The sequence below is a fragment of the Callorhinus ursinus genome, unplaced genomic scaffold (assembly GCF_003265705.2).
Source record: "Callorhinus ursinus isolate GAN/ISIS: 27379988/994484 unplaced genomic scaffold, GSC_fseal_2.0 scaffold74, whole genome shotgun sequence".
Classification (NCBI taxonomy): domain Eukaryota; kingdom Metazoa; phylum Chordata; class Mammalia; order Carnivora; family Otariidae; genus Callorhinus; species Callorhinus ursinus.
In genome coordinates this window covers 3,712,750-3,730,611 of record NW_027397136.1, presented here as the reverse complement: position 1 = coordinate 3,730,611, position 17,862 = coordinate 3,712,750, and the positions used below count along the sequence as shown (strand labels likewise).

At 49.9% G+C, this 17,862-nt stretch overlaps 1 protein-coding gene across 8 annotated transcripts in view; it reads left to right on the top strand.

The window, feature by feature from the left end:
• IQSEC3 (IQ motif and Sec7 domain ArfGEF 3) overlaps positions 1–17,862 on the top strand; it is a 111,215-nt gene that overhangs the window by 30,411 nt on the left and 62,942 nt on the right. For all 8 annotated transcript variants that reach the window (XR_012376479.1, XR_012376477.1, XR_012376478.1 and 5 more), the window contains exon 2: positions 3,438–3,521. Coding sequence is in view for 5 of the 8 variants with exons in the window: in XM_025851970.2 (XP_025707755.2) it covers positions 3,438–3,521 (84 nt within the window). In the remaining 3 variants the exon portion in view is untranslated. The remainder of the gene's footprint in view (positions 1–3,437; positions 3,522–17,862) is intronic.

Here is a 17,862-nt window from a genome sequence, read left to right as displayed (position 1 = left end):
CCAATAGCACTGCCATCCCAAGCCCAAGGTACAGAAGGACTTGGGGACATCCTGGATTACAATCGTCCATTGCATGTGCCAACGCAGCTGAATCTGGGGTACTGGTAGGTCCATCTGGAGCCTGCCTGAGTGCCTAGCCAGAGAAGCATCTCCCAGCTCTGGAGGGTGCCTCTGAGAAATAGAGGCAGAATCAGAACAGAGCCCTCAGGCACCAGGCTTGTGACTGTACCCAAGTGAGATCTCCTTCCTGAAATGCCAGTGCCATGGGTGGTAAACAAGCTCTGCCTCTTTGCTTAGGATCTCGGGGGCTTTTTTTTGAAATCAAAACCTGCCCTGAGGCACAGGTACATCCAGTGGCAGGAGCTGGGGGTTATGTTCTCTGCCACCTGCATACCTGGGTCTACGTGCCCCTCCATGGTTTGGGCTCTGAGCCCTCCTGGTTCCTGCCCTGTCTCCTCCTTCCTCCTTTCCCTTCTCCTCAGGCTGGGCAGTCCTAGGGGCTATCATGCAACATTTGGGATCCAGACAATTCTCTAAAGATTCCGATTTGCCCTAGGAACCCCAGGGCTGGAGTAAGGGAGGTGAGGGGAGCTGGAAGCCTGAGCAGGGACTTTGGTCAGGGAACTACTGTAGACAAATTACCTTCCCACTTTGGGCCCAGTTTTCTCATGTGTGAAATGAGGGGTCAGATTCAATTATTTTCCTTACTGCCCTTTTACAAAACTATATTAGTTGCATTAATTATCAGTCTATAATCTATAGATTATATACAATCCATAATCAAGAATTTATTACATTAACAAAAATCCAAGATAAAAATTGCCCATGATCCATCCTGAAATGACATTAATATTTGTGTTGGTTCCTGACATTTTCTAGTCCTTGTTCAGATATATATTCAATTTTAATGTGTTTACAGTAATACCGTAAGTAGGAGTTTATCTTGAGCATTTTTCAGCTAACATTATGCCAAGCATATCTTTCCCTTTCCTTTTTTTGCCTCCTTTGTCCAGCTCTCTTCTTGCTGAGGTAACCGACGTGAACCGCCTAGTTATATACGTACTCATATAGAAATACAGTACACTGTACAGAATATGCATTGAGGGAGAGGAGTCATCGTTTGTTTTACAAAACTGTATACATTTCTCTGCAGCTTGCTTTTCTCATTTAACCATACGTTGTGGAAATCCACCCTGGCCAAGAGATACCACGCATAATTCCACACAGAGAGATAACACATAACCCCATGGGATGGATGAAGCTATCCCAGTGTATTCAACGAGTCCCTGACTGGTGGGGTCTCCGGTAATTTCCAGCTGTTTCCCCCCCCCCACTAAAAACAACTCCACCACATTTTGTACTAATACCTTTATGAACAGGTAACTTGTATTTCTAAGGTATAAAATTCCAGAGGCAGCTTTGCTGGGTCAGAAAACATGTGTTCTTTTTAATTTCCAAAAACAGCTGTAAAAATCCACAACCACACAGGCAGTGGATTAGGGCATTTCTCTGCCCACATTCTCACCAGCCCTTGTAGTTACTTGTCTTTCTAATGTCTGCCAGTCCGATGGATGGGAAATGGCATCTCTGTGTTGCTTCCGTTTGCACTTTCCTATTTACTAGTAAGGTAGAGCATCTTTCCATCTTGTTATTTGTTAGCTCTTTGGATTTCCTTTTCTGTCAACCGGAATTCATGTCCTTTGCCCATTTTTTCTACTGGGTCTGTCTTTGCATTATGAATTTGTGGGATCTCAGGGTAGGATACGCACTTGCCTTCTGCCATACGTATTAAAAATATATTTTCCCACTCAATCATTTGTCATTTGACTTACTAGAGTATCTTTTCCCACACAAGATGCTTTCATTTTATGTAGTCAGATATATTTCTTTTACTTAATGGCTTTTCAATTTCCTGTTTTGTTTTAAAAGTCTTCCCAACATATAAGCTGTCTTCCTAAGTTTCCTTGTAAATTTTCCCTTGTTTTACTTTTTCCACTGAAACATGAAATCTTTCTGGAGTTATTTTTGTTAAATTAAGGTAGGCTCCAACATTATTTTCTCCCGTGAGAAGAGCCAAACTCAGCAGTTTCTAATCTATGCTCTTATAATTGCGGGGCCCCCAAGAGACACCTGGGAGGTGGCCACCAAAATTGGGGCTAGCAGGTCAGGGAGGTGGCTTAGACCTCCCACTTCCTGCCCATAGAGCTATTCCACTTTGGTTACTTTACCAAAGGGCTCCCAGGAAAGATTGGGTTTGGACAAAGTGTTCTGAGGCTAAAAGGAGTTGAAACACCTCCTTCAGGCAATCTTTGGGGCCCCCTCCAGGTCTGACATTCTCTGACTCCATGATGGTGAACACTTGCTAAGGGAGAGAAGACAACATGTCAGCATAACTTTATCCAAAAGTAATTTTAATATTAAATCCCAAGGTGGCTCAAAGTAGATATTAGAATCACAGAGTTTTGACGATGGAAGGCACCTTGGAAACCCTCTAGTCTAATGGCTCTCAATTCTGGCTATTGTTCGAATCGCCTGGGAGCTTATAAAAGTCCTGGTGCCCCTAACCAGGGCCAGAGCAAGTGAATCAGTGTCTGGGGCGGGGGGGTGGGGTGGTGGCAAGGGGGGTTGGGGGGGAGGGACCAGGCATTGATGGTTGAAAAAGTCTCCTGGTGATTGTAACCAGCAGCTAGTGTTGAAGACCACTTCTCTAGTTTAACTCCCTTATTTCATTAGCAAATAAATTGAGACCCAGGAAAGGTAAATGAGGTATCACACAGCTGGCTAGCTGTAGCGTTGGCACTAGAACCTTCATCTTTGCCTCTCAGTTGGCTTTTTCATCTGCATCAAACCAATCCCTCATCAAGCACCGTGTCTTGGATTTTCAGCCGGCAACATTAAAATCTCTGTATGAGTGCTTTGTATCTTTGCATATGGTCAGCTTAAACACGTTCACTGCATACGGTTCTATGCATCATAAATGAATAGACCTAGTTCAGACTTGCTGGACCGAAGTGGGGAACAGAATTATAAAGAACTATAATGATAGGGCGCCTGGGTGGCTCAGTTGGTTAAGCGACTGCCTTCGGCTCAGGTCATGATCCCGGAGTCCTGGGATTGAGTCCCACATCGGGCTCCCGGCTCAGCAGGGAGCCTGCTTCTCCCTCTGACCCTCTCCCCTCTCATGCTGTTTCTCTCTCTCTGTCTCAAATAAATAAATAAAAATCTTAAAAAAAAAAAAAGAACTGTAATGATAAAAGAGCCGAATTAATGGTACATCCTATGCAGAGGAACTTACTTCGGGGCTGGGGGCTCAGAAGGAGGAAGAGTTAGCTGATGGGATGTCTGGGGTCTGCAAATGGGGGCAGGGATGCCTTGCTGCCGGCTGGGCCCAGCCTGTCAAGGCCACCTCTGACCTTCTCCCTCTGCTCTGTCCTCAGGAATGAGACTGTGCTACACCAGTTCTGCTGCCCAGCCGCCGACGCTGAACAGAAGCCCGCCGGCTCCGACTTGGCCTCCCAAAGGTGGGAGTGAATTGGTGGCCGTCCTCCCTTCCCCACCCCCACCATCCTTCCCCTTGGAGCAAAGCACACCACACAGCGCCTCTTGCTCTGAGTCCTGTGTTCTTGTTTGTCTGTTTTTGCCTTCTGCCTCCTGCTTCTATTTCTCTTTCCTTCCTCTGGACCCTAGGTGAGCCATTTCCAACTCTTGAGGTCATTATACCCTATTGTTCAAACTCCAAACTTAAGCTCCTTCCCCCAACCAGCCTATATAATATGTCATCTTTTTAAATGTCAAGGGAAATTAATTAGATTATGCAGAGTGTATGTATATATATATATACACTCTGAAAAAATATATATATACATATATATGTATATATATAAAATCACATAGGTTGTCTGGCACTCAGGAGGGGCTCAACCAATGGTAGCACCCATCCTTTCTATCATAGCAAAGATTGACACTTTTCTTTCTTTCTCCTTCCATAAAGCAGCCAAGATGACTGAGCTTAATTTTCAGGATTTCGAAACTTCACTGAGATAGCTGTTGACCTGGGAAGGAAGGGGGACTGTTGGGTCAAGGGTTGATGTCACTGTCCCTGGCTTTCCTCATCTTATTGTGGGTTAGTCATGGTCCCTCTTTCCTTGATTAATTTTTAAAAATTAATTTATTTTTTTACTAGGGAAATAGATCATTTAATAGTCACTGATGACATCTTAGGGTAGTAAAATTATATATATATATATATATATATATATATATATATATATACACACACACACACATATTTACATGTTTTTGATTGGCACAGGCACGGCATGCCCATCTAATGAGACAGAAAATGTGGGTTTTACAGCACATATTTTGGGTCTTTCCAATATTGTCAACAAAATAGCAGCCTTCTGTGGGAAATAGTCATAGTCATCAAAAATAATCTATTTGTTAGGTTTTAAATGTACTATAAATTTTTCACTTTACCGGGTAGATCATGCATGTTCCTCTAAGTTATGTGCATCACCGTCATCACATTTGCAGAGGCTGCCCGGGAAGAAGGGCAGTGAGTCACCCAGCGCTGCCTGGACACTTGAGCACCGCAAGGCAGCTCCCGGCTCGGCCGGCTTCCCACACTCTGACCCCTCTCCACGTGTCAGCTCCTGGCTGTTTGCTGTGGACATGTTACATCTCAGGACTGACACCTTTGTTCTTTCTTTGGGTTTCTTAAGCTCAAGACTTCCCTGAAATGTAAGTGTAGGGAAGTACTTCTGTTCCGTGCCAGCCTCTTCCCCAGTGAGAGTAGGAGCATGAGAGCCAACATGAGCTGCTGACCTCGCTGGCCCTCTCTCTGCCGGCCTCCTATTTTGTCTTCCCTCCCCCTCATGCTCTCGTCTGCCTTCTTCCACCTCTGCCTGTCCCTCCAGCGCTCCTCTTCCTCCCTGATGCCAAACTCCTCTCCTCTCGCCCGTCTTGATCCCTGCACTGTCAGCCCAGGTCCCTTGTTATGCTTTGCTCTCTTTCCACCAATTTTTCTGTCTCAGTTCTGCACATTTCTCTTTTCTTTACTTTTTTCCTGACTTCACTGGGAGTCAAGATACTTGGATTCTGGCCAGAAAGTTGCCCCATCTACAGTCTCCTGTTGTTGGGACTCATTTGAGCAAGTTGCTTAGCTCCCCTGGGCCTCAGTTTCCCCATCTGTATAATCAAGAGGGTGATCTGTCTGGAAAGTAACGTTGGCATTTCATCTCATTGAGTCTCTCAGCTGCTCAGTGAGGTGAGACCAGGCAGGTTTTCCTATCCCTGTCTTATGTGAGAGCAGGGGGAGGTTTGGAGCACTCCAGGGCCTTGCCCGCAATCACACAGCCGGAAAGTACCAGTACCCAGACTCACCCTGAGCATGTGAGTCTGGGTACTGAGCATGCTGAGCCTATTGCTCAGCATTTCCAGGTTTAAGACTCAAAGATGCCATGATCTTTCCTCCTTTGTTCCTTGGAAAGAAACTAGATAGTAATCAGAATGGTAGCTATTGACATAAAGCCACCCCTGAAAGGTGTTACTACCGGGAAATCAGGGTCAGGGAGGAGGCAGGACTCCGAGAAGGGAGCTCGAGGAGTTAAGCCAAAAACCAAGGGCACACCTTCGGGATCCTTCAATCCAGGACCGAGGGAGGCTTGGTTGTTCCCTAAGGCTGACCAGGTTGGAGGAGGGGAGGCAAAGGGGAGGACCGAGTGAGCACTGTGCCGGTGCCCTGGGTGGCCTGGGGGCCAAGTTCTGTGCTGGGGACAGAAGCACAAGAAAGGCCACTTGGATTCTGGAGGAACTCCCCAGCTAGTGGGGCCCTGTGATGCCCCCAAATGGATGATAGCTTGCCCGGAAACCGACTGGAAGGAGAAGGGAAGGGGAGAACGAGACGGGGGAGAGGAGAAGAAGGACAGAGTGGAGTGGCGTCGGGGTGGTCTGCACAGCAGGACACCGAGGGCCTGGCCCCTCCTCATGAACTGTCACTGTCCAGACACACAGCGGAGTCGTCTTCTTCAACATGGCCTCCTTCGCAGGGCAGGGAGAAGAGAGGAAAGCTGTCTAGTGTGCCTCCCACCCCATCAATCTAGCTCAATCCAGGGAACGTTTAATTACCACCACCCAAGCACCAGGCATCAGCGAAGACAGATGGCAGGGTGCCCTCAAGCTCAGTCCTGGGGGGACGCCAGCAACAGAAATCCTCCCTAGGGTTTTCCATGCTCACCCTCTCACTCTTTCTTCCCATTCCTTCACGTGCCTGCTGGGTCCACCCTGAGGCTCCGAATTCTGGTGGGAAGGGGTGGGAGGAGCTGGTGTGCCCTGTGGGAGAGAGGGGCGGGTGTGGGAGGGGTGCTCTCCCTCATGGGGGCCGGGGCGCCAAGGGAAAGGGCTTCTTTTCCAAGCTTTGGGGCGGGAGGGTAAGAAATCTACTCTCTTAGTTTCCCCTTGGAGGGACAGGTGCCGAGGTCGGGGCGGAGGTGCTCTGGGAAGGAGGGTGGGAGAACATTCGATCATGGGGTGGTCTGTGAGCACTGCCCACCGCAGCCCTCCCCTCTGGGCAGGGCAGGGAGACGAGCCCCAAGTTGGTCCAGACCTTCAGCGGCTGTCTGCCTCTGTTCCCAGGTATTCCAAGTTGTCCCGTCTGTTTGGTTTGTAGTTTCCTAGAGTGTATTTTTGTCTGTCTGTCTGTGCCTCTGATGTCCGTTTCTCGGCTTCTCCGGGAGGAGGCCTTCTGGATGTTTTCTGATGGTCCAACAGTGTATACGTCAGTCAAGTCTGTCTGTTCTTGGCTTCCTGGGGGAATTCCGTCCTGAGAAAGTTTTCTTCCCTGAGACCGCTGACAACCCCGCTCCCAGCCCTATCCGTGACTCCTTTTCCTTTAACCAGGTGTCCCACCGCCACAGAGGGTAGCCCAGACCTCCCTGTGAATATCTCGATGAGAATGTGCCAAGGTCGGAGACTGGGCTGAGGGCTAGTGCAGGGTGGGTGGGTCACAAAGTCCCCTGGCCCACTCTGGGAGATCCTGGGCTGGGCTGCAGGGCTCTGAGATGAGCCAGGCTCCAGCGCAATCAGCCTCCTCTGAGTTCTCTGGGGATAAGTCCACTGGTCTCTACAGGAGACCCCAATAAGAAAGCTAAACCAATCAATCAGGTCTCAGGATCACTGGGGCTTTTGGCATGTGACCTCAGAGCCGACTCCCTCCAAAAATGTCCAAGTTTGGGGTGTCTGTCCCTTCCCTGCCAAACCCCAAGCTGTGGGGCTGAGCAGGAATCCCTTCCTTAAGCCGCTGGACTCATCCTCTGGGGGCTGCATGGCTGCTGGTCTTTATCAGCTGGTCACCCACAGCCCCATCGGTCAGACCTGTGGCGAGGAGCTGCCAGACCCCGAGGCAAACCCTCAGCCCAGGGGAGAAACCTGGCCAGGAGGAATCTTCACCCCTCCTAAAGAGGCAGCCAAGCTCCAGCCCTGGGGGAGGGGATGTTGCTGGGGCAGCCTGCCCGGCTACCTATAGAGCAGCCTTTGGGGGATGGGGTCAGGAGAAACTCTTGGGACCTGGAGCCTGCCAGGGAGCGATGCTCCAAGAAGTGGGAAGACCGAAAGTGCAGCAAGTCTGGAAGCTGGGTATCTGTAAGAAAGGAGGCCAAGGGGTGGGCCTCAGGGACTGGGGTGCATTGGAGCAGTTGTGGGGCTGGAGAGGCCTCTGAGGCTGGACCACCCAAGAAAGGTGCCTAGGCTCGCAAACCCGCAGGCAAACCGCCTACGCTTCCCAGGGTAATGAGGCCCTCAGGTGAGAGCTGGGGGTGGTGCAGCCCTGAGCCGCCAGCCAGGGGCAGCAAGTGTGTGCCAAGCTCTTTCTTCCCCCTTCCCTACCTCCTCCTGCTGCTAGCTAATGACAAGGGCTTTATTCTAGGGAACTGAATAGGCTCGTAATTGCAGCCCTACTTTCAATCCCGTGGCTCTCCTCCCTCTCAGGCCCTCAGTGACACTTGGAACAATGACCCTGGAACTGGCCAGCCACCTCCCAGCATCCAGCAGAACGGCAGGCCATTTGTCTCTGTGGGTGGCAACGGGGCCAAGTTGAGGAAGATTGGCTTCTATTAGAGTCATGAGAGGAGGCTCGTTGGGGTGGGCCGTGGGGACTCAGGAAGGGGAGGCCTAGGGAGGAAACAGAAACAACCCCCATCCCTGGGGAGGAATGGGGGATCTGAAGGGGCCAAAGCAGACTCAACTGACTCACCCCTGGTGTTTGGTCCTTCCTCTTCACGTACCCGTTACTCTAGGATGGGAGAGACACTAATACTTCTTGAACGTAATATTTATTGAACATTCCAGGGATGTTGCACTAAGCCCTGTCAGTATTTTATCTCAATTTGGTGAGATAGCTATTATTCCCATTTGTAGATCTGGGATGGAGAGAAGTCCCGTGTCTTGATAGAGGGACCGCATTAATCAGTTCTGGAGGTGGAAGGTGAGCTCAAGTATAATTCCAAAATGCAACCTCTTTCCACTGAGCTGCTGCTAGGATTTTTTTCTTTTCTTTTCTTTTTTGAAGAGCACAGGAGAAACCCTTCCAGGCAATTCTTTTGATCTTAAATAACGTCTATTTTCTCTGATTATAAGTTATACTTGCTAGTTGTTGGAAATGTGGAAAATACAGAAATGTAAAGAAGAAAATAATTGAATCCAGTTATATAAAATTAACCACTGTCAATATATTAGGGTGCAACCTTCCGGGGTTTTATTCTTCTAGGCATAGGATTTTACATTTTCCCTCATTAAAAAAAAAAAAAAAAAGATTTTGTAGCCTGCACTTGCCACTTAGTATACTGTGTCCCAGGAAAGCACCCACCCAGAGCAGCCCATCCTGTGCCCCCACCCTGTCCTGGGGCCCGGTCTGCACCTACCACCCAGCCCAGCCGGTGTGTGCTAGTGGCCGGCTGTGGGCTCTGCTGGAGGCTGCACTCCATGCCACCCTTGAGGAAGGGATTTCCTTCGGAGGATGCTGTCAGGGAGAACCCTTCTTTAGCATTGCTGGCGCCTCTGTCCTGCCTTTCGGCTCTCCCCAGCCGGCCTGGGGCGTGATCAATGGACCAGCCAGTGTTTACTCAGCGATTACGGAGCAATTAAATTCCCAATCGATACAGCTCAGTCTTCAAAAAGCTGGGCTAGGCAGCCTCGGCGTTAAGAGCCCGCTCCATCAGTCACCTCCCAGGCTCTGAGGCTGCCCAGGGAGCCTGCCCCACCCGCGGTGGAGGGGGTAGGGCTCGTTCTGGGGCTGCTTCTCTGGAGAAGCACAGAGAAGACGCGGCTTCCCTCGTAGGCCGGAGGAGGGGTGGGGGTCTCTGGGGTCTCTGCCTCGACACACGGGGAAGGCAGTAGGGCTGCAGGCAAGGCCAAGGGGAAGTTGTCTGGTTTCCCTTGGCGTCCAGTGGCTAGCCCCCAAAGGCCATGGCAAGGGTCGGGATCATGCGACCTAATGCAGTGCCGTGACAGTTCCCATGATGCCTTCCTTGCCCTGGAATGGAGAAGCTGCCAACTGTGGGGTCCAGGTGGGATTCCTGGCAATTGAGGACCTCAGTCTGGCCCGGGACACAGCGAACCCGGTGGGAAGTGCCGAGCAGCAGGGGGAGCGGAGGAGGGGGGGAGGGGGCTGCTCCTTCTTATTTGGGCTTTTTGAGCCCGTTAGGTTTGCTCTCCAGTCTCCTAAGGATTTCTGTATAGTTGCAGCAGTGAACTTGGCCGTGCTTTATACCTGAGTATAAGCACAATGAAAATGGCAGAAGAATTCAGTCCTGGAGTTAGAGAAATCTGTCCCCTGATGAACCACATGGCCTGTCTCTTCACATGTCTGTGCTTGTTGTCCCATCCGCATCTCCCCCGCCAGAGGCACAAAAGACAAAATAGATGTCAAAATACTTTGATAGCTTGGTAGGGGATGTCCTCCCCCAACCCCCAATTCCAGAGAGTATTAGGGAAGCTTTGTCTTGTCATGATTTTCGACTTTCTGTTCAGAGGGTTTTCCTCAGCTATGACCTGAAACTCATGTTTGGAGTCAAGTATTTGTCCAGGCCAATTTCCTTATGTGCTTTTCCCTCCCGGTCACTCTCTGAGACCACTTCTGAGACCTAGGATGTCACCAGAGGGTACTTAGGAAACTTCCCCATCCACAGGCCTGCGCGGGGGCTGTGGAGTGTGAGACCAGGCTTGGGTCCACCTTCCAAGAGCTACGAGTTAAGACAGACAACTTTCTGTCAGCAGTGTGTTTAGAGATGTTTAGAGATTTCCTCCTCACTCTATTTCTATCTTGTATCCCTTACCATGGGAGAGGGAAAGAGAATACTGGCTGTGAGGTATTCAGCACTTGCTATGTGCTAGGCAGATATTATCTCGTTTAATGCCCACTGAAAGTTCATAAAATGTTATTAGTCCCAGGTTTACAGACAAAGTGAGGGTTGGAGATGATGAATGACTTGTCCAAGGGCCATATACCGGGTGAAGGGCGGAACCAGCATTTGAACCAAGCATCCATGACGACTTCTGCCACCAGAGTCAGAGGACAAAAGAAGGGAGGCGTTTTCAAGCATGGGAAGCAAAAGCGTGTTGGGGGAGTGAAGAGATGGCTCCCACTTCCCCAGGGGGCTGCTTCAAGTGGGCTCCTCGCAGAGCCTGGTTTGATGTTCAGGGACCACGAAGGCTGGCCTTACCTTCCTGCTTCTCCATCCTCCAATCGAGGCTGTTTGAGCAGTCCAGGCGGCGGGAGGTAAACACATCAGAGCAACCGAACCGAAGACAGAAATGACCGAGAGAGTATTTTAAGGGGGGAAGAAAAGCTGTAGGCTTTATTATTTAAGGAAATAAACAGAACTACAGGTAATACTCCCAGAACAACAAAATGAAAGCTACCACAAGGAATGTCTAACTATCTCTGCTCAGTTGGTGCTCATTAATGCACAGTTTTGTCCAATTTGGGGAAACAGATTCTTTTTTTGCTTACCAGAAACTTCTCTTTTGAGTCTTTTGGATATTCCTTTTTCATTCCCAGAAAGAATAACCTCTCTTTGCAGGCCTAGAGATTTTTCTAACCTCACTATCTCTTACGCTTTTTGGTTTTGTTCCGTTTTCTCCTCGGAAGAGTCAGCTTTCCCCATTCATTTATCTTTCAACCAATAACTTGACCATAAAAATAATTTATAATTTCAATAAGCGTTTCTGATCTATGACAGAAAGCGTTTTAAGTCTGTTTCATCACACCAAAAGAGAGGAAATCATCTTACTCTGCAGCAAGAGCAATTTAATCAGATCAGACATCCTTAATGACTTTAATGCCTTTGACAGAGGCCTTGGAATGGCTTGAGGAAAGAGATCTTTGGAGATTTCTTTTGTGACGATGAAACCCCCCCCCCAAAAAAAACAAAACAGAAAAACAGGAAAGACAGCCGTCTGTGAAGGAGGACTGGCCTATGTTACTGTCTCCATCAGAGAGACGTGCCAGCAGGAGCAAAAAGAAAGGGGCTGTTGATTTCAAAGCACAGGATGTGGGCTGGAAGAGCCCCCAGGGATGCTCCACCCGTTATCACACCGATAGGAGACCGGGGGCTCGAGGCTCAAGGTCTCACAGCTGGTGAGGTGCAGAACAGGCTCCAGAACTCAGGCTTCCTGAAGAGCTGGTGCTTTCCACCCCCAGATGTCTCTATGCCTCAGTTTCCTTAGCTACCACGTGGAGCGGTGAACCGTCTAACCCCTGAGGCCCCTGCAGCAGGGATTTTACAAGAAGACACTCTGTCCCGGCCGGGGACAGTGTAGGCATACACGCGGAGCCCCCGGGAGCATTTACAAAACCAAAGGGGGTGAGGGAGGGCGGACCCAAGAAGCAGATGGGAACAGCAACATCCCAATTAGTGCGAGCATAAGTAAGAAATGAGAAGCGTCAGTAGGAAGGTAGAAGCCGGCAGAGATCAAGACAAGCCCCTATAAAGAGAGGGGCTGCAGTGAGCGGTGACATCAAGCCCTGCTTCCTGCTTGTCACTGTTTGAATGGGCTGCCTCGGCCACGCGCCAGGCGCCACCACCCACACGGACTGGCGGCATCTCGGTGTGGTTCCCGGGTTCTAACCGAGGCTGCAGGTTGGCAGGTTTGGAGGAGCGATTAGGCTACCCTGAGGTCCTCGGATTTCAGAAGAATGGACTCACCAGAAACAAATTTATAAGAGACTGATACAGTAGTATGAATTTATGAATGAGAAATGGTACTGGTGAATAGGATACTACTCATGATTACCAATTAATATGGAACTTAAAAATATGAGAGTCCCTCTTCTTCTCCAAGGGCAGAGGGATGAGCGCCAGGTGATTTTCAGGGATTCCCTTCTAAACAATATAGAGGGGAAACACTACCTGGGATGTTGTTCAGGGTCATTGAGCCACGCCCTTCAGAGAGAAGGTGTAGTCCCTTCTCTGGATGGCAGGTGATGAGCGTGGAGAAGGAGGCAGTCTTTCAGATGTTTCTATTCAAGCCTAAGCCGGGACACATGGAGTGTTGGCTAGAAAGAGCCCAATATCTGTGAGAGAGAGAGACTCTGGAAACTAAGGGACAAATTCAGGGAAAAGATCAAAGAACCTAGAGGCCCAGATGAATGCCAATCCAGCAGGACCAACAGGCATGGGGAGGAGATTTTCTAGACATCAGGGCAAGAGAGGCAATGATTTAACCCAGCACCAGCCTGTCACAGTGCAGGCTAAGATGAGATTAAAAGCAGAGGCATTTTATCAGAAAATTTTTGCCAGCTGACAGTTTGACTGCCTCCTCTCCTAAGAGGAGGAAACAGTTGAACACTTTCGGGGAAAAGTTTCTGGCCTGGCACTGACCCCTGCCCTTCCTGGAGGGGTGGGTGGTCCCCCAAGCTAGGCTCTCCAAGGCTTCTTCCCAAAGCTAGTGTGCCCTGCAACATCTTTTCATCCTAAACACTTTTGGAGATGACGTGCGAAACCCACAGGCATATGGAAAAGGGCATGGCCATTCTGAGACTGTATACTTGTGAGCGGTTTCTACTTGACCAAGAAAGATTGAAGCTAGACATTAGGAAGAACTTCAAGTAGGAAGGCAAAAGATAAGGAAGGTGACTGTAGGGAAATAAGTAAATAATCTTGTTCCATAGCAACTTGATAGATACCCAGAGCAGTGTCACACTCCCAGCCATTTGGCCATTTCCAGCTCTCATGTCCTAAGACTCCTATTTTTGGCGAGCACACGCCTGACTGCCACCAGAGACCTTTCCCCTGGCATGTGGCAAAACCGAGCCTGTGAGGAGCCCGGAGAATATCTTTCCCTGGAAATGGCTCAAGACCAAAGAAACATCCGCTCTGGTGGGGTGAGGCAGGGCTGATTGGGGTGGGACAGGAGGAGATAGAATAAAGGGGCTTTATAGTCATGAGAATACAACCTCACGCCTGAGCAAACGGGCTTAGAGAAGTCAAGGCACTAGCCCATGCTGTGCAGCAAGTGAGGAGCTGGATTTTAAACCATGGTCAGTCTGTCTGGTTCCTAATCTCATACTCATTACATTCTGCTGCCTCCCTGCCCTTATACCTCTGGTAAGCTTCTCTTGACATCATCTCTAACTCAGAGCTTCAGAAATTATACCATATGGAAAAGAACAATACTTCTCCATTTCAAGAACTCTAGCACAAGAACATAAAAGAATGATAGTTCAAGTTCAAGGACAGTTCTTTATTCTGAAGTCACATCCTTCCTACTTTTTCATATTCTTTTGTAATATGATAAGGAAACCGAATGGTGCTTTCCTTTTTATTTTATTTGAACAAAATAGCATGTGGGAAATCCTAAAAAAGGAAAAAGACAGTTTCTCCTTTATACAGGGCTTACTGAGCATTGTACACAAATTCCTACTTTAATTCTCTCGCAGAGAAGAAAGTGGGGCCCAGGGAGGTGAAGCAACGTGCCCAAGGCCACACAGCAAGTCAAGGCAGAGCCGACTTTCAAGCCCAGGCAGTCTGGTGCCGAGTCCACACCTGTACTTGCTATGTTGAGGCCCCAAAGGACGCACTGGCTGACACGGTCTGCAGCCTCATGTCCTCCCCGCTCGCAGGGACCCCGAAGGCACTCATACCCCGGACCTGGCTCCCAGCCAGCTCGTGGGCTGATGCCTTTCCTGAGTACGCCTCTCCCAGCCTCTCCTATGTGGCTCCCGACCGTCACCACGGTCCATTCAGAGATGATTACACCCCGGGACCACAGAGGGCGAGGGGCGGCGGGGTTCCTTAAAGAACAAGTCCGTTTTCTTTCCTGAACGTCTTCCTTGCCGAGATAATGGGTACAACCCAGCTCCCAGATCCCTGCCATTGTTTCTGTCCTGCCAGCATGGAGCTGTGGGCCATTGCCCCTGGAGGGGCTTCCTGACCTGCTTAGAGTCCAGAAGATCTTGAATGTTCCTGAGCCTCCCCCGTGAGCACGCTCGGCAGACCCGGTGCTCCTGCCAAGCAGCCACCACTGCTTATGTAAAGACAAGGAAGAAATTTGCCCCTAAGGAAAACCTAAGGAATGATAAACACAAATTCAGGACAAAGATTCCTTTGAGGAGAGCAGGAGGAATACGTGGGGGACGAAGGCTTCTCGTGTGCCATTTCTCGAGCTGGGCACAAGTGAATATTTTTCTTTATACCTTACATATATGTTACTCACATTTGCATATATAAAATGGCCCACAGTAAAAGAACAAATTAAATAAAACCCAGAATTTTACGAGGCTGTAAATATCAAGTGTCGTCTGCACCAGCTTTGCGATGACTTTAGGCCGTGTGTTCAGAAACGGTTTTAAAGGCAGTGGGAGCTTCAGTGCAGGGTTGGGCACCATGAGGATGTCAGGCCTCGTGGGAAAAGTCTCCTCTTGGGGGTAATAACACAAGCACACATAAAAGGTGAGGAAATCCCAAGCGTATTTAGGTGCACCGCGAGTTCTCTGTGCTTGGGCTACGAGAAACATGCGTTTGTGGAATTGTGCGCTGCGTCTTGGGGAAGAGACAGGGAGCGGGCAGGATGTCCTTACAGCTTGATGTTGCTACCACATCCACATCTATTTGTGAGAAAATAAAATGTTCAAGACTATTAGGATTCCAGTGGCAGTAAGATGGCATTAGTCAGTGTGGCCAGCTTGGGAGCCTGTGACGGAGGTGTCCTGAGGAAACTTTTAGATGAAGCTTCCCTGGAGGACTGCGGGCTCTGATGTGCCCGGGTGCTGATGTTCCTCCGTGGAGCGGGCTGAGCAGGGGGAGGTTTCCACAGTGGACGTCTGGGGTTAGTCTGCGGAGCTGCTCCTGTGACCAACCTTGCGTGAGCGCCATGCTATTGTGGGCCTGGATATGGGACAGGTGCGAGTCCAGGGAAGGACTGCGGTTCCTTTGACAGGAAACCCCTACCGGCAAACCAAACTAGCCAACACCTTTTGGGAACAGCTGTGAGACCAAAGCCTGGCGTCTCCGAGGAGCCAACAGGAGAGAGAATCATTTACTCTCTCAGGGCCCTTGGGAGAGGGGAGGGAGAAGCATCTGCCACAGCCAGTGAAGTCAGGGCAGCTTCGCAAGGGAAGGAGCCCAGAAAGCCACAGCTGCCCTGCTCCAGGGCTCTCTCTTCTGAGACCTGGCTTCCAGCTTGGATAATGGAGGTCAAGGAGCCATGGCTGGGACAGCTGCTGCCATGGAATCGGTGACGTTAGGGAAACAAAGGGAGGCTTTGGCTGTGTCCTTGGGTGTTGAGGGCGGGGGAACCAGAGGCCAGCCACTGAGCAGGGATGCTGCAGTGTAGGCCTGGGGCCCACGGAGAGGGAAGGGGACGTGGAGAAAGCTGAGCCTCTCCTTCCTTCCAGATGTCAAAGCAGCTTGCTCAAATTGTCCATTTCCTGAGAGGACACAGAGGTCCCGAGAGAGGTGGTCGGCCTAAGGTTATACCAAGTGCTGCGGGCAGAGGCAAGATTGGACCTTGACTCCCAGCCTAGTGCCCTTGCCACCACCTTGAGTAGCGTTTTCTAGCCTGCCCTTAGAATCAGCACAGAGCGACTTTGTTTGCAACACCAGCCCTCTGCTCACCTCAGCTTTTCCTGGAGACCCGGAGGGCACTCGGCTTCCCTTGCTCAGTGCCTTTCTTCTGACCGTCTTACCACCACCTTATTGATTCAAACACGGGAGAAAAAGAAGTGTTTTAGTAACGGCTGAAAAATCTTCAGATGTGAGTTGTGTTGTTAGCTTTTGTCTGAAAAATGCTAGTTTCTTTGTCCCAGAAGTGCTTTAAGAAAGGCAAGCAGAGTTTGGGCTGATGTAGTGCAATCGGTCAGGCCTTCTGGGGTTTCTTCTTGACCGAGGAGTTCTTCAGCCTTCTAAACCCTCCTAGCAAGCCGTCTAGTAATTACTGCTCTAGCTGTTGCACAGAAGGGGAAGCAGCCTCCCCCAGCGGCCCCCCACCCTCAACATCAACAAGCCCCTCATGGGCTGGGCCTCTGGGGGCCTCCTCATTCCCTTCTCCACCTTCTTGCCAAGTGTCACCACCCACGCCAGCCACTGGTAGGGCAGCGTGGGCCAAGGTGCCCTCTCCCAGCAACCCTGTCCCTCCAACCCCTGGCAGTGGGCAACATGGCCTCGCCTGGGCACCAGGGAGGACACTCGCTGACCCAAGTCAGCTCCCTGGCAGGGGCTATGTGAGCACAAACACCGGGGTCCCTTGCCCTTCTTCGTGCTCTGTCCTCATAGAAAGGCTGTATTTCCCGTTGTGGTCAGCATACCCATCTGTGAGCTCATTTTCTCTTTCTCACTCTCTTAAGCGAACTGAGGTGCAGCAAAGTTAGGTATCTTGCCCAAGTCAGCCAACTAGTAAATTGCAGAACCAGAGGCCTCACTCCACTCCAGCTGTCTTACCTGTGAAGGAAGCTGTCATCCATGTTAGGATAACAATAAGCAGTGTCTGAAAGCTCTGTGGCGGGTGGTACCCAAACACTCTCTCTGTGTGACCAGAGCTGCCTATAGCCCTTGGCACAGTCCTCAGCATATGGAAGATGAGCCATGATCTTCTCTCCAGAATAGTGTTTTTAGCCTGGGTCTATGGGGTTTATAAAGCCTCTGGAAGTGGAGGTAAAATTTGGCATGCATGAACTCTCTGGGAAGAGAGTTTTTTCAAAGGCGTTGGGAACCAGGAAAGGTGCTACAGGACGGCGGGCAGGCAAACCCTGGTTATTCGGCTGTTGAGAGAAAAAGGAAGAAACAAGGAAAGCTGGTTACCTGTCACTGATTGGGTTCTCTGGGAAGCAGAGTCTGAGTTGAGGGTGCTAAATGTTTACTAGAGGATGCGCTTGGGATCACCACTCATGGAAGGGAAGGCAGGAACACAGCATGGGGCAAAGGGATAAGTCCAAGTGATGGAGGTCCAACAGAAGCCTCAGCCAATCCCAGGTGGGCTCTTGTGAGAATGACCTATTAAACTTGCCCCATGTTGGGTAAAAATGGATGAACCTTTATATCCCCACCTCAATAAGTGACTGGATTTGGACAGCCCCGGGAATGACGTGACTTTGGGCCAAGGAGCTCTCTGCAGCTGAAACCATCCCTGATGGGACTGATAGGGCTAACAACAGAGGGCAGTCTTCAACAGCACTGCCAGAGTGGGGCAACAAGTCATTTCTTGAAGGAGGGTCTGGGCAGTGCATCACTGAGCCCCCTCAGTACCTCTGCCCTTGGGAAAGTAGGAGAGATTAAATGATGCCTATCCATCCACTCATCTAGCCATCTATCTTTTCATTTAACATTTATTAAACATGTCTTATGAGCCAGCCCACTGTGATAAGCATCG